At 43.7% G+C, this 21,282-nt stretch overlaps 1 protein-coding gene across 1 annotated transcript in view; it reads right to left on the bottom strand.

Moving 5' to 3' along the window:
* Positions 1-21,282, bottom strand: part of CD109 (CD109 molecule) — a 203,979-nt gene that overhangs the window by 129,597 nt on the left and 53,100 nt on the right. Inside the window, exons 6-7 of the mRNA XM_075862035.1 lie at positions 11,828-11,867; positions 11,609-11,693 (exon numbers count right to left, since the gene is read on the bottom strand). Of these exons, the coding sequence (XP_075718150.1) occupies positions 11,609-11,693; positions 11,828-11,867 (125 nt within the window). The remainder of the gene's footprint in view (positions 1-11,608; positions 11,694-11,827; positions 11,868-21,282) is intronic.

Here is a 21,282-nt window from a genome sequence, read left to right as displayed (position 1 = left end):
ATGTATGACGCTGACCAATCAGCATCATACACTTCTCTCCATTCATGTACTCAGCACATGTGCTGTCACTTACTCACACATTAACGTTACTGAAGTGTCTTGAGAGTGAATAGACTTCGCTTCCAGCCAGGACGCGATGTCTATTCAGAATCTCGACACTTCTGTAACGTTTGTGTGGGACTTACAGCACATTGAGATCACGCTGTGCTGTCATTTACAGCGTAATCTCGTGAGATCACGCCTGCTGTCATTAAGTCCCACACAAACGTTACCGAAGTGTCGGAATTGTGAATAGACATCGCGTCCTGGCTCTCAAGACACTTCAGTAACGTTAATGTTTGAGTAAGCGACAGCACATGTGCTGAGTACGTGAATGGAGAAAAGTGTATGACACTGATTGGTCAGTGTCATACACTTCTTTACAATGCCCACTTGGTCAAAAGCTAAAAAAACGCAGAGTTGGGCATTAAGAAAGTCATTAGCATAAATCTAAAATAGGCCATAACTTGGTCAAAACTGATAGTTTTTCTAAATAAAAAAACCACTGCTGTAATCCACATTACAGTGCCGATCACATTATGTAGAAGATAGGCCACTTATAATGTGGTGACAGAGCCTCTTTAAAGAGGCTCTGTCACCAGATTTTGCAACCCCTATCTGCTATTGCAGCAGATAGGCGCTGCAATGTAGATTACAGTAACGTTTTTATTTTAAAAAAAACAGCATTTTTGGCCAAGTTATGACCATTTTTGTAGTTATGCAAATGAGGCTTGCAAAAGTCCAAGTGGGTGTGTTTAAAAGTAAAAGTCCAAGTGGGCGTGTATTATGTGCGTACATCGGGGCGTTTTTAATACTTTTACTAGCTGGGCGCTCTGATGAGAAGTATCATCCACTTCTCTTCAGAACGCCCAGCTTCTGGCAGTGCAGACACAGCGTGTTCTCGAGAGATCACGCTGTGTCGTCACTCACAGGTCCTGCATCGTGTCAGACGAGCGAGGACACCGGCACCAGAGGCTACAGTTGATTCTGCAGCAGCATCAGCGTTTGCAGGTAAGTAGCTACATCGACTTACCTGCTAACGCCGATGCTGCTGCAGAATCATCTGAAGCCTCTGGTGCCGGTGTCCTCACTCGTCTGACACGATGCAGGACCTGTGAGTGACGTCACAGCGTGATCTGGCAGAAGCTGGGCGTTCTGAAGAGAAGTGGATGATACTTCTCATCAGAGCGCCCAGCTAGTAAAAGTATTAAAAACGCCCCGATGTACGCACATAATACAGGCCCACTTGGACTTTTACTTTTAAACACACCCACTTGGACTTTTGCAAGCCTCATTTGCATAACTACAAAAATGGTCATAACTTGGCCAAAAATGCTCGTTTTTTAAAAATAAAAACGTTACTGTAATCTACATTGCAGCGCCTATCTGCTGCAATAGCAGATAGGGGCTGCAAAATCTGGTGACAGAGCCTCTTTAAATACACATTGTCAAGAAACTTTAACTTGACTTTTTTTTTTTTTTTTCTTATTCAAAATTTTTTATTGAGTTTCAGAACACAAAATTACACAACATAGTGGAGGGAAGGCCTCCACACCATAAATGGAACCGACAAACAAGGTCAGTGGACCAAATCAAAAACAAATCAGAACAACAACAAAAAAGAGAAATCAATAATGTGCATCACATCTCAATAGGAAAGACACTGCGCAGTATACAACAGTAGCATGGAGAATTCTTACAGCAAAACATCAGGAGGCACAGTGAGGCCACTTAATTCAAATGGAGAGGGAGCGGCACATTACCCTAGACAGGGGAAGAGAAAGTATAGAAAAAGGTCCCAAGAGAGGGAGGAGTAGAAGGGAGGGGAGAGGACAAGGGGATCCTGGACTCCGATTCTGGGGTATTCTGGATGAAAAAACATCAGCCAGCAAGCGTCATAGTACACTTCACAAGAGCATAGGCCAACTCAGGTTACAGCCGTGAGGTAGGAAGGAGAAGAAAGAAACACTATCCAAGGAGACCACGTAGATGTGTATTTTACCACAGCTGCCGGGGAGTGAGCCACCAGGTGTTCCATTCGCTGTATCGCGGCAACTTCCCGAAACCACTCATCTAATGTTGGGGGTATTGCCGTTTTCCACCTGCGCGGGATCACTGACTTTGCTGCCTGAAGGAGATGTCTAACTAGTGAGCTTTTATAAACTTGTATTGGCATCGGGAACATGAATAAAAGAGCTGCTTCCGGAGAGTTGGGGACATAGACTCCAGTAACCTCCAATATCAATTTAAGTACCGCCTCCCAAAAACTCCTCAACAAGGGGCAACTCCACCAAACATGAGACATACAACCTCCTACATCCCCACAACGCCAACAATTGTCAGGCATAGATGGATACCATTTATGAAGCGCAGCCGGGACCCGGTACCATCTAGATACTATTTTGTAGCTAGTTTCTTGGGCCCTAGTGGCTATAGAGGCTTTTTGTGAGAGGGAGAAACATCGCTTCCATTGTGCGTCAGTAAATGTAGTATGCAATTCTCTCTCCCAGGCCCCGCAGAAGGAGGGGAGTTGTTGGGAACGCTGTGAAAGGAGTAACTTATATATCGTGGATATGATATGGGTAGGGGGCTGGGTGGAGACACATAGGCGCTCAAAGTCCGTCAACAACCGGTGAAGATGTGCGCGTCGCTTAACCGCTCCATAAAAGTGCTTTAACTGGGCATATTCATATATACGGCGAGTGGAGGGCACAGCATCGGGGCAGATGGAGGTTAGAGGGAGAAGAGAGGAAGCGGAGAGGACCTGGGCAAAATACATGGGGTTGGTGGACGGCCTGCCTAGGAAGGAGCGACCAGCCTTACCAGCAGGAAAGGCTGGATTATCTGTGATAGGAGTTAAAGGACCCAGGGGGTCTATAAGCGTACTTCCAGGTCCTAAGGACCTCAATACCAGAAGGGTATGATGGACCACAAAGGAGGTTTGAGTCGGTCTGTTCCTGGGCAGGGTCCACGGCAGGGATGATAGGGTACTGGGACATAGTTGTTGAGCCAAACGGACCCATAGTTTTGATTCACTGTTATGAAAAAAATCTAAAACACGTGCGTGAGTTGATGCTAGATAGTAGAGCCTACAATCCGGCAGACCAACCCCACCCGTACCCCTGGAGCGAGTCAGAAGAGCCCGGCTCAGACGTGGGCGACCAGTCGGCCAAATGAAGGAGCCGAAGCATCGCTGAAGCCGCAACCAATAGAAGGATGGGATAGAGATGGGGATCGTCTGCAGGAGATAAAGCAAGCGGGGGAGGAGCGACATCTTAATAATATTGATACGACCAAACCAGGAAAATTCAGTCTTATGCCAGGAATTAAGATCAGTGCGAAACTTGGCCAGTAGGGGGATATAATTATTTGTAAACAGTTGTGTAAGGTCACCACTTATACGGGCACCCAAATATGTAATACCTCTGGAGGGCCAGGAAAAGGGGAAATTACTTTGGAGAAGCGACACTAACGGGCCCGGGAGAGAAACATTTAGCGCTTCCGACTTAGAGAAATTGATTTTGAAATTAGACCATGTTCCAAAACGGGACAACTCGGACATCAATGAAGGAAGGGAGACATGAGGATCTGTGAGATAGACCAATAGGTCATCAGCAAATGCCGAACACTTGTATTCCATCCCTCCAATATTAATACCCTTAATATCCGTGTTGCTCCGAATGGAGGCCATGAGGTGTTCCATAACCAGAACATACAACAGGGGGGATAGGGGACAACCCTGTCTCGTGCCATTGTAAATAGGGAAAGGTGCCGAGAGGGAGCCATTTATTTTTATTTGGGCCGAAGGCGTACGATACAATGCCATGATTTTTGCCAAGAGAGAGGGTCCTATTCCCACATGCCGAAGGGTTTGGTAAAGGGCAGGCCACGATATTCTGTCAAACGCCTTTTCAGCATCTAGGGACAGGATCATGAGCGGGATGTGGTTAGTCTGGGCGTGGTGGATAATATCTAGAGTTTTAAGGGTGTTGTCACGGGCCTCCCGACCAGGCACAAAGCCCACCTGATCCGGGTGGATTAGATCAGGCAGGTAGTTATTCAGTCTATTGGCGAGCAATTTGGCGTAAATTTTCAGGTCTACATTGAGCAAGGAGATGGGACGATAACTGGAGCAGAGTTGAGGATCCTTACCCGGCTTAGGGATAACCGTGACATGAGCCAAGGTGGAGCTAGGAGGAAACCGGACCTCCGGGGAGATAGAATTAAAAGCTGGCAGTAAAAACGGTAACAACCGGTCAGCCAACACCTTGTAAAACTTGGCAGTGTAGCCATCCGGGCCAGGACTCTTTCCCCCAGGAAGATCGGTTATAACCGCAAGGAGCTCCGGGGAGGTGAAGTCCTTATCAAGTTCCTCAGCTATCTCCCTAGACAACGGTGTGAAGGGAGAAGAGAAAGAATCCCCGTCTGGCGGATGAGAGTGGGTAGGGGTGGGAGAGTCAAGATTGTAAAGATTAGAGAAAAAGGTATGGAAGCAATCCGCTATCTCTGGGGTCGTGTGAACCACCTGGCCAGAAGGAGCTTTAGTATTTGGGATGTGTGATTGGGCAATCTTAGTTTTTAAAGCTCTGGCCAACATGCGTCCACTCTTATTGCCAAACTCGTAGAATTTACTGCGACAGACTTAGAGAGCGCGCTGCTGGGCAGAGTCCAACAGCCGTCTGGCGTCCTGTCGGGCAACCTGTAACTCCCGTAAAATCGGAAGAGACAACGCACGCTTGTGGGCCAGTTCAAGAGCGCTAATTTTTTGGAGCGCAATTTTAAGGGAGTGGGCCCTTTCTCTTTTAAGGCGCGCTCCGTGTTTTATGAGGACCCCCCTGAGAACACATTTAAGGGCTTCCCAACGCACCAAGGGGGACGTGTCATCCTGAGCGTGATCAAGTGTGAAATATTCCACCGTTTGAAGTAAATCATCATGGCACATCCCATCCAGGAGCAGGGACTCATTCAGTCTCCAAGTCCAGGAGCCTTTAGTGATGAAGGGGAGATGTAAGGTACAGTATATCGGGGCATGATCAGACCACAGGATACTGCCAATGGACGTAGAGGCTACCCAGGGGAGAGCATGTTGCTGGATGAAAATGTAATCCAAGCGACTGTAGGTGCCATGCGGAGGGGAGTAGAAACTATAATCCCTATCAGTGGGATGTTGCAGGCGCCATGCATCACAAAGTTGAAGCTGTAGGAGAGCACGCCTCGCCCGTCTAATAGCACCGTATGCAACACTAGAGCGACCAGTAGAATTATCCACCGTCGGATCCAGAGTAAGGTTAAAGTCTCCGCACAGCACCACAGTCCCCCGGACCACCGGAAGGGCGGCCTCTATAAGTTGGAGAATGAAGGGCACCTGACCCTGATTAGGAGCATAAGCGTTAATCACCGTGAATTCCCTCCCACCAATATTAAGCACTAAGATGATGTATCTTGCGTCGGGACCGACAACCAGATTGACAACCTGATGGGGGAGGGACTTGTGGAGGGCTATGGCAACTCCACACGATCTGGAGAGGGGATTATTACTGAAATGCCACGTAGTGTAATGTTTGTGCTTGATAGTAGGGGTATGTCCCTCCTTAAAGTGTGTTTCCTGGAAGCATGCAATGTGTACCTTACGCTTGTGTAGATGGTGTAGAATTTGCGCCCGCTTTTCAGGAACATTCAGCCCCTTCACATTGAAGGAGGCAATAGTAAGGTCAGCCATGGGTGCAGACTAAGCGGCTCGCTGAAGTATGCCGGCTAACGCACGAGGGATCGGAGTCCAGGATCGCCAGGAGGGAGGCAGAGGAGGGAAACAAGCTAGGAGTAAAGAACAGAGCATTAGAGAAAAACACAGACATAAAATCAAACAAAAAAGGCAGTAAGAAAACAACTGCCGCACCAGCTAAGCGCACAATTGCGGTAGACCAAAAATTCGGTCCAAAACCTACAGGGGGAAGGTGACAACTACGCATAAGAGTTATCCGCACTCCCCAGCGTACCATATTATAAGTATTGACAGCTTAACATCATTGCACACTTTAAATAATGAGCGAGAGGAAGACATTGGAAGACATCTGAAGGTAATACTCAAAACCACAGGCATTCTTGAAATCCGACCGCAAGTAAATACGTAAAAGGAAGGATTCCAGGGGTGTGAAATCCGGGTCATCACGCCGAACGGGCGGTCTCCGTGGGTGGAGTAGGGTCCCGTTCTTGTCGGCATCTAGATCTTCTGCGGGGTCCTCGTGGAGGGCGACCCTCTGCCACAGATAGAGGCCCAGGGAGCGGGCGTCTCCCTCTCGATCCTCCGCCAGCAGAGGATAACAATGAGGGCCACTCTGGTAACGCAACATGAGGAAGGTTCAAGTCCCGCAAGAAACTAGGCAAGTCGGTCGGGGATCGCACGGTATAGGTACGGCCATCCTGTCTGACCATCAGGGCAAACGGGAAGCCCCACCTGTAAATGATGTCCCGGTTTCGGAGCACCTCCAGCAGGGGCTTGAGAGCAGCTCTTTGCGCCAGCGTATGTCGAGATAAATCCGGCAAAATACGTAACTGCGTGCCTTGATGGAGAATGATGGGCTGCCGCCGGATTTTTTGCAGGATAGAGTCCTTGATTGCGTAAAAATGGATTCGGCAGATGACATCCCTCGGCCGAGGATCATCAGCACTGACAGGGCGGAGAGCTCTATGTGCCCGGTCGATCTCTATATGGGTATTTGGCGGACGGCCTAGTAAAGTATTGAAGATGGTGGAGAGAGTTGAAAACAGATCGGACGCAGGAATAGATTCGGGCAATCCTCTCACACGTAGGTTGTTCCTCCTGTTACGATTTTCGATATCATCGAGGTGTTGTTGCAAAGTGAACAGCTGAGCTGAGTGCTGCTGAATAGTAGATTGGATATTTGCAATAGTGGCATTATCAGCAACCCGCTCCTGCGTAAGAGTGTCCACCCTTGTAGAAAGTGAGGAAAGTTCAGCCCGAAATTGAGTAAACTCCAGCTTACATTCTTCCACGATCTGTCTGGCAAAGGAAGACATATCAGCCCTGGTGGGCAACAGTTGGACAAGCTGGCGGATGTCTGAAAGAGTCGCCGGCCTATTTTCACACATACCTCCAGACGACGGGTCTGTGAGACTTAATGCAAGGTCTGCTGGTATATCCATCGGAGCATGGGCATATTCCAGGTCAGGAGAAGGAAGTGGGTGGAATTGAGGACCCTGGTCACGGGTATGTAATGCAGGCAAAGTCCCGGATTGAAGGGCGAATCCCACAGGCCCGGCCGGGGCGGTGGTTGAGGGGACTTTTGGGGCGCTGCTCCTTGAGGAGCTGGAGGACCAAGATGGGGGGGCCCCCACCAGCCCAGGGCCCCTGAGAGGAGTGGGGAGGTCCGGAACTAGTGGCCCTACAGGCTGTAAAGTGACACTGGGGGCAGGAGGTTCAGAGCCTCGGTACTCACTGCGCCTCTCATATGAATCGTCCTGCTGTGGAGCTGTAGTCAGGGCAGCTGTGGCGTCTCTTGCGCCCCTGGAGGCCGGATCAGGTGGTAGCAGGCCGCAGTCAGGTCCAGGAGGTAGCTGGCCATCAGGCCATGAAAGCAATGGCGTAGGTGGATGGAGTCCCGACGTCTGCAGGCCAGCCGGAGAGCGCCGGCGGCCATCTTGAGAGGCCACGAGGCCTGATGGCAGAAAAGCGGCACCTGCCGCGGAGGGAGCCCCAGATGCCTCACCCTGAGACCGAGGGTCCGATACCCTCTGCACCGGGGCTCTCCCATCCGGAGAGATTGTGAAGGGGGCCGTATTCCCCAGAGCAGGCCCACATCCGAGCACCACAGAGTCCCGGCGGCCATCTTGGATGCAGGCAGGCGAGGTCGGCCGGGCCGCAGGATCCTCCACAGCCCGGAGAAGAGATGCGGAATCGGAGGCCTCCAGATTCTGGACCCGGACGGGTAAGTGAGCGACTTCTGTTGCCGTCTCTATCAGCTCAGGGCACTGAGACAGTGGAGATGGAGAGGTCGGGCGGCCATCTTGACCCCCGGCCTCGGCCCGGATCGAGGCCCGGAGCTGCATCTGGGGTTGTCGCCCGAAGTATTCCCCGATATCACGCTGGGGTGATGAGGGGCAGGTAGGGGCTGCTGCCTTGTGTTTTTTAGTCGTCTTCCCCATGTCTGAGAGTGGATGTCAGCCGATTTTAGCACACTGGGTGAGGAGCTGGAGAAAGCACGTCTTCACTCTCCCATAGCTGGCCACGCCCCTCTCTAACTTGACTTTTTTAATGGCTTTCAATGGCTTTTGTTGTGTGATATCACACTGCAGCAAGTTATCACTCAAGATAAAGATGAGTTTAATGGATTTTGTTGGATTATATTCAGGGTATGATTAACCAATTATACCAAAGAGGTAATAATATCATTTTCATATGTAGGTTGAAACCCTTCCCACCGCAGCCATTTTTCAGATTTTCATTTTAATTTTTACCTCCCTGCCTTCCAAGAGCCATAACTCTTTTATTTTTGTGTCAATAGAGTGGTGTGACGGCTTACTTTTTGCGGAAGGAGTTGTAGTTTCTATTGGTAGCATTTAAAGTACCATATAATGTACTGGGAAACGGAAAAACAATTCTTTACGGCGTGAAATTGGAAAAAACTGAGATTCCACAATAGTTTTTTGGGTTTTGTTTTTACGGCTTTCACTGTGCGGTAAAAATGACTACTTAAAGAGGCTCTGTCACCAGATTTTCAAAGCGCCGATCACCTGCAATAGGAGATAGGGATTAGAAAATCTGGTGACAGAGCCTCTTTAACTTTATTCTGTGGCTCAATACAATTACAGTGCTATCAAATTTATATGGGTTTTTATATATTTTAGTACTTTTAAAGAAAAATAACTTTTTGTTAAAAAAAATTTAATATGTGTCGCCACATTCTGAGAGCCATAATTATTTTTTTTTTCATCAATTGAGCGGTCTGAGGGCTTATTTTTTGTGGGATGAGCTGTAGTTTTTATCGGTATTATTTTTTGGTACATATAATTTTTTGATCACTTTTTAGTAAAAAAATTTTTGGGAGCGAAGTTATAAATGTTTTATGTTTTACGGCGTTCACCGTGCGCATTAGATAATGCTTTTATGGATGCAGAGTTTTACGGATGCAACGATACCAATTTTGTTAACTTTTTTTTTTTACATTACTTCATTAATCCCTCTACGGGACTTGAACCAGCGATCGTTAGATCCCTGGAACAATACACTGCCATAGTAATGGTCATGGGCAGGGCTTAGCCGAGGCAGAGTGAAGGTAGTCCTGGGGGCCTTTGTTAGGCCCCTGGGCTGCTATGACAACCATCGTCACCACTCCTCATTGCAGAGGTGCGATGAGCTGTCGGAGGGGGCCGCCCCTCTTTTCAATGCCTCCGATGCTGCGGTCGCGATTGACCGCAGCATTTGAGGCATTAAGCAGTCAGCAACAGCGCGATCGCTGTTCCTGGCCATTAGACCCGGGTGTCAGCTGTAAAACACAGCCGACACCCGCAACGTATGGAGCGTGCTTCAGCGTGTGAGCGCACTCCATACATTCCCCCCCCCCGCACTAAGACGTACCAGACACGTCGTTTTGCGGGAAGGTGTTAACTGTAACAGAAACTGCTGTGATGGAGGCTTAAAACTGGGTGAAGAATAGCGAAACTCTGCTACAGAGGTAAGGTTGTAGAAGACTGCTTCATGTCACAGGTCCACCATGGCAAGAATAAGCACAGCAACAAGACACAAGGTAGTTATACTGCATCTACAAGGTCTCTCCTAGGCAAAAATTAAAAATAAAAAAAAAGACTGAGGTTTCAAGATGTGTTGTTTAAGTTATTTTGAAGAAGCACAAAGAAAAAGAAACGGGCAACATTGAGGACCGTAGATGCAGTGCTCGGCCAAGGAAACTTAGTGCAGCAGATCAAATACACATCACGCTTAATTCCATAACAAAATTGGATGATGTCCAGCAGTGCCATCAGCTGACAGAAACCAGTGGGACCCAGGTACACCTATCAACTGTTTGGAGAAATCTGACCAGAAGTGGTCTTCATGGAAGAATTGGAAGAATTGCAAGCAAAAAGTTTGACGTGGAAACAAGGCCAAGCAACTCAACTATACACGAAAACATAGGAACTGGAGTGCATAAAAATGGCAGCAGGTGCTCTGGACTGATGAGTCAAATTGTAAATAGTTAGCTGTAACAAAAGGCAGGTTGTTCAAAGAAGGACTGGAGAACGGTACAATAATGAGTGTCTGCAGGCAACAGTGAAGCATGGTGGAGGTTCCTTGCAAGTTTGGGGCTGCATTTCAGAAAATGGAGTTGGGGATTTGGTCAGGATTAATGGTGTCCTCACGGCTGAGATATACAGGCAGATACTTATCCATTATGCAATATCATCAGGTAGGCGTCTGATTGCCTCCAAATTTGTTCTGCAGCAGGACAACGACCCCAAATATACAGCCAATGTCATTAAAAACTATCTTACACTGAACTATCTTCAGCGTAAGGAAGAAAAAAGAACCCTGGAAGTGATGATATGGCTACCTGATCTCAACATCATCGAGTCTGTCTGGGAATACATGTAGAAACCGAAGTATTTGCAGAAGCCTACATCCACAGAAGATCTGTGGTTAGTTCTCCAGGATGTTTGGAACAACCTCCCTGCCGAGTTGAAATTGTAATGCAAGTGCTTTTTATACACACAGTCTTGTTCCTTTGGTACATTTGTAAATATCAAAATGACAATACAATTATATGAACTGCATTAAATGGAAAATAATAATGTTATTAAACCCATGTATGTTTATTTGTGAATGCTGAGATTTACCAAAAGACATTCAAATTTCTGACAGCTGGAGCTCAGAATCTGACTACATACTGCCTATTTCTCAGCTTTGTTTTATGTGTTGCGAGTGGCAGTTTGCAGTTTGTAGTTAGGGTGTCTTTAAAGACGGTATTCAGTCTGAACAACCTTCTCTTATATGAAAGCCAGCCTGCCGATCAAGAGTACGGCGAGTAGGGTGATATCCCCCTATGATGTCCATATGCCCTCATAGAAGGGTTGTCTTGTTGCGGATACCACTTAAGGTAGAATCAAGTGTAAGTCATATAAATACTAAATTGCTAGAAAGGTTTCTTGAACTCTATGCAATTTAACCTTACTTGAGAGGAAAGTAAAGGCAATGCATAATTTATTTATTTTTTTATTTGTTTCAGTATGATACGGATTAAGATCATAACTACCACTTGTGATTATTTACTACTGTAATGCTTTGTTCACATTAGTGTTGGGGTTTTCCATCGGAGTTCAATCAGGATTTCCGTAATGTTTGACAGCAAGAATAGCACAACATGCAATACTATGGGAATCTTCACAGAATCCTGGCGGACCTCAGTATAGGTCAATGGGGTCAGTTGAATGCTCGACAGATCAGTTACAGTGTCATGAGTTCTGTGATAAATGGAAGCCATGATGCCAATGTGAACAAAGCATTCACAGTATGCCTGACAGATTTGATGATGTTCAAGAAGAAGAACACAGAACCTACCTTGCAGTGACTGTACCTTCTAACAAATCTGTCTTTATTGAGTGATGTGTTGGCATTGACAGGAGAACTTCAAATTTTGGTAAAACTGGAGAAAAAATAAAAAAGTGAGTGCAACAAAATAATGTAATTCACATAGCGCATTCCATACATATTTATATTTCTTTTAAAAATTATGTTTTGTTTCCAGAAAAGAAATTATATTGATCAAAGTATACCTACCATAATGGGTTACGGTAAAGGTTTGATAATGAAGTTGTTGCTATAAAAGATAAATAAAAACATGTTACATTTCAAAATTATACTTTGGTTGCCTATTTTATACAGTACGCTATCCTAAGTTGCCTTTATTGCATGCATCTGTCCACTGTGTATTTTGTTGGGTAACTGGAGCATATATACTTTATTAATAAAAGCCAATCAAAATGCAATAAATATAATGGATTATAATATAGTGCATCCTATTGTTTCCCTGCGAGAATACTGTTCAAACAATGAGCTGTTTGTCTTCTTTGTTTGTATTTTTAACCAACTGTGTATTTTATGATTTTTACAGAACAATAAACATAATGTAAACTAGGGGAGCAAAGGGCAAGTACATAGTTCTTGGACAAGACAAAAATACACGAAGTTACAATGAAATTCATGTGTCTTATAACAAGTAGCCCGTAGCAGTTTCTAGACAAACAGACTCCTCTGGAAGATCATATACGGATCTATGGATGGATTTCACTAGGGTACAGTAGTCTTGGAGAACGAGTGCACATATTATAGCCCTGAAACTTCAAAGAAAGGAATAAACATATATATATATATATATATATATATATATATATATATATATATATATATATATATATATATATTCAAACAGAGAAAGCAGTAGCACTCAATCTCAGTAAGAGAAAGCTTACATATGTGAACGGGTGCCAGCAAGCAGTCCAGATCCTAGGACTGTATCAATATTCAGGTGAAAAAAATCTTGCAGCACTCCAACAGGATGAATGAAAAAAACTGTGATTTATTCAAGCCAACATACAGAGGTGCGACGTTTCAGTCCAACATTAGGACTTTTTTCAAGCATCCTGAAACGTCGCACCTCTGTATGTTGGCTTGAATAAATCACAGTTTTTTTCATTCATCCTGTTGGAGTGCTGCAAGATTTTTTTCACCTGTATATATATATATGTATATATATATATATATATATATATATATATATATATTTACACATACATACATATATACATATATATATATATATATATATACATAGATATATATATATATATATGGGTTTCTTTTTTTCTTTCTTTCTTTTTTTTTTTTTTTTTTTTTAAAAAAAAGCTGGTAAAATGATGAAACAATAATTCTCCAAATTTGTATGCCAAGTACATCCGGTGCTACAATCAATCACTATTGTATGAAAAAAAAAAGTCTCTGCTTACAGCATATTACAGTGTTGATCCTATTAGTGTGTTATACTGGTTCTTTTGATAACTAATGCCATCATGTTTATTCCTATTTAAAGTGGGGGAAAGGGTGCCTATTAGCCACATTATTAAATGGCAAACTACTCAGGTACCATTCAGGTTTCTCAATAACAGAGTCAGGCAAAGTGCTCTGAAACAAGTGTTAGCCAAAGGCCTATATTACAGGGCCAACAAAATGTCTTCACAATGTTTCCAGCTACAGTACCCTATAAATTGTCAGCCAAATGCTATTACAACAAAAAATTGCATAACAGAGAAAACTGATATTTAAAACAGGATTTTGTAAAACTAAAAATCCATCATTAATGGTTGACACTTTTGGGAATCCAGCACCTGTATGGCCTCCTCCACACATCAGAGCTGGTACAGAGGCATATGGAGTCTCTACTATCTATTTTGGAGCCATAGACACTTTATGTGCTGCCTCATGGTGCCACAATTTTTATAGCATCCAATTGTACAAATGTAGACCCATACATTGTATGTCTCCATACAACTCAGAATTTGTACAAAGCTGTAATGTGGTTGTGTGTATGAGACCTTAGACTAAAATAGCTTGATAAATAAAGATAAAATATTAGAAGACTTCACTCGAGAGGACAAATCAAGAAACTTCTATTTTTAAGTAGGAAAATGTTCCATAAAGAAATCATTTTATAGACCATATACATAGCCATTTTGTAAATAAAAAATGTGGTGGTGATAAAATTAGTTCAATTTAACAAATTCAAGCTGTCTATTTACTTACTTCTCAGAGTCTCACATCTGCTACCAATTGCTAACATTTTGGAAAAGGTGTGTGCCATCACATTTTCCATCTAGTTATGACTTTTGCCAATTATTTTAACCTGACTTTAACCTTATCCATAAAACAAAGGCAGCTGGCGTCTGTGAATTGTTTTGCTCTAGTGCCTTTTGATGTACACTATCAACCATAACAAAAGAACTATTCCAAACTGTTCTAACAAAATCCGTTTCACTCAAAATTCTGTCTGCCTTACAAAACACTAAATATCTTTTCTTTATTGATCACTAACACATGCATATATGAAGCCCATGGAATCCACTGGTCAATAGTAAAAAGAAAAACAAAAGGAGACAAATAATCATGTAATAAATATTTTTTTGGGGCTGAAAGATGTTTTCAGATATATTCAATGTCGCACCAACGTCTTCTTCAGCTCTACAGAGAGGCATTGTCATCACTCACATCAGTCTCTGTAAACCAATTACTCACAATATAATTTCCCCATCTCATACACAAACATATTACAGACAATCTCATAGGAAGCCTATTAACCTATCAGCATGGCTGTAACTACGAGGGTATCAGGCATAGTTGCTGCTTACTGGCCTAACAACTAAGTGATAGGTAAACTAAAAAAATTGGGAACCACAATATAGCGCTGCTAACATCAGGAAGGAAACATGAAGAATTAAATTAAAGATCCATTTATTAATTCAGACTACGCGTTTCAACGCCGCATCGGTGTCTTCATCAGGTCAAGAACAGTAAAAAAAACAGACACTGGTTTAAATAGTGATTGACAGCAGTGTTAGGGCATGAAAAAAACGCCAAAATGTGGTTAGACAGCCTTCATGACATCATCACAGGTCAGATGTATATAAACACATAGCAAAACGGTAATAAACATTTTTTCAAACATAATGTAAAGGATCTGCCAGGCACAGCTTCGGGGTTAACTCCCAGAACTAATCAGTCAGCACCTGAGAATACATCCCTGAGACTGACTCCTGCTTCCACCATTCAGGCTGGCAGGCTTAGGAGTGGGAGAACCTATCGTAACCTGGCCAGACTCAGCTAGCTCCCGCCCTCGGTCTATTTAAGCCTGCACTTCCTGTCCCTCGGTGCTTGTGATTCTTTCCTTGTGGTTTCCTGGCCCAGCTACAGCTCCTGCTATTTTTGATCCTGCTCCATACAGACCCTGGCTTACCGACTACTCTTCTGCTTTTCGTTTTGTACCTCGCACACTCCTGGCTTGACTCGGCTCGTTCACCACTCTGGTTGCTCACGGTGTTGCCGTGGGCAACGGCCCCTTTTTCTTGCTTGTGTTCCTTTGTATGTTTGTCGTGTTTGTCGTGCACTTACTGAGCGCAGGGACCGCCGCCCAGTTGTACCCCGTCGCCTAGGGCGGGTCGTTGCAAGTAGGCAGGGACAGAGTGGCGGGTAGATTAGGGCTCACTTGTACGTCTCCCTACCCCCTGCCATTACACATAAATATATACATATATATCTAAAAAATACATTTAAAAAATACATCAGTACAAGGAATGATCAAATTGTTAAAATTTGGTTTAAGAGAATAGAGTGCGGAACAGTAATTCTGCGAAGATACACAGGCAGACGCTCGGTTGAGCGTCCCTGGCGTCATAGCAACACCAATCGGCTGTCAGCCGAACTACGTTATCTCAATTACTCCGATCGAACAGATTAGTGTTGATATACCAGATAGATTCGTGAGACTGAAACAAAGAGAAAATTATTGGATCTTTAAAATGGCCACTTTAAGCCCAGGGGGACTTAATGATCTTGCTGAAAATGCCCTTAATTGACACTTTTAACCCGTTAGTAACCGGCCCATAGTGTTTCTACGTCGGTCACTAACGGGCCTTATTCCGATGCAATAGACTTTTTAAGTCGCTGCATCGGAATAAGTAAACAGAGCAGGGAGCTGTCAAATCTCCCTGCTCTCAGCTGCTAGAGATAGCTGAGGGCTGGGGGCGTCCCTGCTCGAATGTGTGAGATCGATATTAGTATCGATCTCACCCGCTTAACCCCTCAGAAGCGGTGCTCAATAGCGTGCACCGCATCTGAGTGGTTTTGGAGAGAGGGAGGGAGCTCCCTCTCATCCCACCGACACCCGGCGATAAGATCGCCAAGTGTCTGTGTCTCCGATGGCAACCGGGGGCCTAATAAAGACCCCCAGGTCTGCCTGTAGTGAATGCCTGCTAGATCATGCCTCTGGCATGGCGTAGCAGATGCCTGTCTGTTTTAAACGGACAGACAGCAATACACTGCAATACAAAATTATTGCAGTGTATTATATAGCGATCGGAGAATCTCATATTAAAGTCCCCTAGTGGGACTAGTAAAAAAGTTTAAAAAAAGTTTAATAAAGTTAATTTAAAAAAAAGTGAAAAAAAAATTAAAAACCCACTTTTCCCCTTACAAACTGCTTTACTATTAAAAAACAAAATAAAGTAAAAAAGTCACGCATATTTGGTATCGCCGCGTCCGTAACGACCCTGACTATAAATCTATTACATTATTTAACCTGCACGGTGAACGGCGTAAAAAATTAAATAAAAAACTATGGAAAAATTGCTGTTTTCTGTGAATCCTGACTTTAAAAAAATGTGATAAAAAGTGATCAAAAAATCGCATCTACTCCAAACTGGTACCTATAAAAACTACAAGTCTTCCCGCAAAAAAAAAAGCCCTCATACCACTGCATCGGTGGAACAATAAAAAAGTTATGGCTCTTCAAATATGGAGACACTATAAACCTAAAAACGATACAAATTTGGTATAGTTGTAATCATAACAACCTGCTGAATAAAGTTATTTATACCACACGGTAAACGGTGTAGATTTAGGACGCGAAAAAGAGTGGCGAAATGTCATGTTTTTTTCTATTCCCCCCCCAAATAAAAGTTAATAAAGGTTAATCAATAAATAATATGTACCTCAAAATGGTGCTATTAAAAAAATACAACTTGTCCCGCAAAAAACAAGACCTTATACAGCTATGTCGCCGCAAAAATAAAAAAGTTATAGCTCTTCGAATGCCACGATTGGAAAACGTCAAAAATGGCTTGGTCATTAAGGTTTACAATAGGCTGGTCACTAAGTGGTTAAATGTAACTATGTTTTGATTACTTTTTATATATTTTATCTTTGTTTTTATTTTTTATATGTATGCTACATTTGTTATCTGTAAACCTAAATGCCCTTAGTTTCTAGTTGTAATAACTAGTAACAATCAATTAATTTATTGGTCATGTTTTACTATTTTGGTTGTATTGCCTACTCCTTATGGCTACTCCGCTGTAATTTCTCTCACCACACTTAATAGGTCCCACAATCTGCCCTCTGCTCCATCTAAGTTTGTTCACGTACCTAATGTTGCTCTGTTTACGATGCTGATAGGGATGTACGAAGGCAGTCTCCCTCAGTCTCTGCATCCTTTTCCTCATGAGCCACCGTAGTTCGGCTGACAGCCGATTGATGTTGCCATGACGCCAGGGAACTGAGCGTCTGCCTGTGTATCTCTGTAGCTGCCTGCGAACTGTTGCCCGTTACTAGCGGTTAATACTAACTATTCACATCATTTTGTTTCTTTGGTGTTTAGTTTATATGCAATATATTAGTGTTGATTTATAAATAAGTACTTCCCACTCCCATGATGTTTTTACGCTGCCCGTTTGACTTATTGTTCCGCACTCTATTCTCTTAAACCAAATTTTAACAATTTGATCATTCCTTGTACTGATGTATTTTTTAGATGTATTTTTTAGATATATATGTATCTATTTATTATTGAAACAAAATGTTTATTACTGTTTTGCTATGTGTTTATATACATCTGACCTGTGATGATGTCATGAAGGATGTCTGACCCCATTTTGGCGTTTTTTTCATGCCCTAAGGCCTCATGCACACGATCGTATTTTTGTCCACCTGTAAATACTGGCGTAAATACGGGTCCCTGGTCACACGTATTTGACCCGTATTGCACCAGTATTTACGGACCCGTGCCCGTAAATACGGGTCCGGTGTCACCTGTATTCCACCCGTATTTATTTTTTGGCTGCAAAATTGCACTGCACTAATCGGCAGCCCTTTCCGTAATAAAAGTAAAAGAAATTCATACTTACCCGGCCGTTGTCTTCGTGACGCGTCCCTCTCCTGACATCCAGTCCGACCTCCCTGGATGACGCGGCAGTCCATGTGACCGCTGCAGCCTGTGATTGGCCTGTGAGTGGCTGCAGCGGTCACATGGGCTGTAACGTCATCCCAGGAGGCCGGACTGGAGGAAGAAGCAGGGAGTTCTGTGTAAGTATGAACGTCTTTTTTTTTTTTTTTTACAGCTTTATCTATATTCTGATCGGTAGCCACTGTCCAGGGTGCTGAAACAGTTACTGCCGATCGTTTAACTCTTTCAGCATCCTGGACAGTGACTATTTACTGACGTCGCCTAGCAACGCTCCCGTAATTACGGGTGCACACACGTAGTCACCCATAATTACGGGAGCCCCATAGACTTCTATGGGCTGCCTGTGCCGTAATTACGGCCTGAAATAGGACATGCTCTATCTTTTTCAACGGCACGGGCACCTTCCCGTTAGCATACGGGGAGATACCCGTAGCCAATAGAAGTTTATGGGCCCGTAATTACGGCCTGTAATTACGGGAGTTTTTACGGTCGTGTGCATGGGGCCTAACACTGCTGTCAAACACTATTTAAACCATTGTCTGTTTTCTCACTGTTCTTGACCTGATGAAGACACCGGTGCGGCGTTGAAACGTGTAGTCTGAATTAATGAATGGATCTTTAATTTAATTCTTCATTTTTCCTTCCTGATGTTAGCAGCGCTATATTGTGGTTCTCAATTTTTTAGTTTACCTATCTGTTACTCTAAGCTATCCCCTTTCCAGCGGATTAGCTTTTGAACCCAGCTGCATCACATATCCATTACCTGTACCAGTGTTGTGCCTGCTGTAGCACAACCCTAATAGGTGAGTCCATATAACCTATCCTGCTTTCTTTATACACCGTGTGACCTGCACCATGTGGCGCCGTGTTTTTTGTCCTCCTTTCTAGATCATAACAACCAAGTGGGCTTATCTCCACTTAGACGTATATTGTGTTCAGTGGAAAGTTAAGTGGACCGTAGGCCCTGGGCTGTTTCCCAAACATCGCCCCCCCCTCTCCACCACCTCCCTGCCACGCCGTGTCTACATTAAACACCACCTTTCTGTGTGAGCATTGACAAATGAGTGTTACGATTCCCCTTGTCAAAGGGCTGTGTCCCTACATACTGACAGTCTCCAGCCATCGCTGACAGTATCACACTGTATAGGGACACATCCTCTTGACAATGGGAATGGTAACCCGCATTTGTCTATTAGTCCTGGAAACACAAAGACTTTTTATAGAATACAAAATATAATAGACATGTCAGGAGAGCTGACCGATTCTCCATAAATCCAGTGACTCACAAGTGTTGTCTTCTATGATTGGAGTCGTTCTCTTTTCTTCTCTTCTCCATCTGACACAGAGCGTTATGGCGACTTCTCCTGATGACTGCAGAGTTTCCTTATGAGAAATCTTTGCCCCTCGATTCTGCAGCCATTTTCAGCGACTATCGCAACACAAAAATTCAGAACCGAAAAACCCTAAATTGTTTTATACCCCAGACCAAACCTCTAAGCAAATTAAGACCCCAGGCCCATACATTAACTCAAAACAATAAATTTAGTCCCCAAGGGGTAACTAAACTTTAGAAAACCTTTTGGCGTGTCATAGTGATATGTCAGAAGTTTTGATCAGTGGGGGTCCAAGCACTGAGACCCCCACTGATAGCTAAAACAAAGTGGCAGAAGCGCTCGGGCGAGTATTGTTCCACTTCATTTCTGATTGTCTTTCCTCGGAGCGGTGTACGGACTCATAGACTTTCTATTAAGCCCGTACACCGCTTGCTCGGCTATCAGAGGATAGAGAATCAGAAACAAAGTGGCACATCCCTCACCTGAGCGATTCTGACACTTTCTTTTAGCGATGGGTGGAGGTCTCAGTGCTCGGATCCCCACCGATGAGAACTTTTGACATGTTAATATGACATGTCTAAAGTTTAGATACCCTTTAAGCAGTCAGACATCCCTCCCCTTGCAGTAAAATAACTCCTGAGGGCTATATGGGGGGATTATACTGCAAGGGGGGGTCAGTGCATCTGATTGACTGCTGAGTGCTCTATGGGAGGGTCTGAGCATCTGACTCTTATGGCTGTGGGGGGAAGGAGTTATTCCCCTCACAGAGCCCTCAGCAGTCAGTCAAATGCTTAGACCCCCCCTTGCAATATAATAACTACTGAGGGCTCTATGGGTGGGAAATAATTTTACACACAAAAATTCAGAAACTAAACACCCTATATACAATTTACACTAACACACTATATATTCAAACCACACACACTACACGCACACACTATACACAATATAAACTATATAGACTTACATTATAAACACTATAAACTCTATACACACAGCACACACTACATATATAGACTTACACTATATACACACTATATAGACTTACATTATACGCACTATACACACACCACACACCACACACTATATCGACACCCTATATACAATATAAACTCTATACACACACAACATACTATATAGACTTACACTATATACACACTATACAAACACTAAATAGACTTACACACACACTATATACGGACACTATACATTATATACTCTAAACACACATACTATATGCATTATACACACACTTACACTATATACACTTATATTTAACACACTATAAACTCTATACACACAGCACACACTATATAGACTTACACTATATACACCACACACTATATAGACTTACACTATAAACACTATACACACACCACACACTATAGACTTACACTATAAACACTATACACACACACGACACACTATATAAACTTAGACTATATACACTATACAAATAGCACACACTATATAGACTTACACTATATACACAATATACACACCACACACTATATAGACTTACACTATAAACACTATATACACACACACACATACACACCACACACTATATAGACTTACACTATAAACGCTATACACACATTACACACTATATAGACTTACACTATATACACTATACACACAGCACACACTATATAGACTTAGACTATGTTCACTATATACACACACCACACTTACCAGAGCCTTTTCCTCTGTGGTACTTGGGTACAATCTACAGGACATTAATCATGTGAGTGTGATGTCACTACAGGTCCTACACCTCCTAGTTGCAGTCTTGCCGTTATCAGGCAGCTGCTGGAAGTGTAGACAGGTGGGACAGTGCACAGCAGCACAGAGGAGCAGACTGTCCGGGAGAGTGACTCCAGCACCTGCCC

This window comes from Rhinoderma darwinii, chromosome 4 (assembly GCF_050947455.1).
Source record: "Rhinoderma darwinii isolate aRhiDar2 chromosome 4, aRhiDar2.hap1, whole genome shotgun sequence".
Classification (NCBI taxonomy): Eukaryota; Metazoa; Chordata; class Amphibia; order Anura; family Rhinodermatidae; genus Rhinoderma; species Rhinoderma darwinii.
The sequence above is the reverse complement of the archived record's forward strand: the minus strand, read 5'-3'. Positions and strand labels throughout refer to the sequence as shown.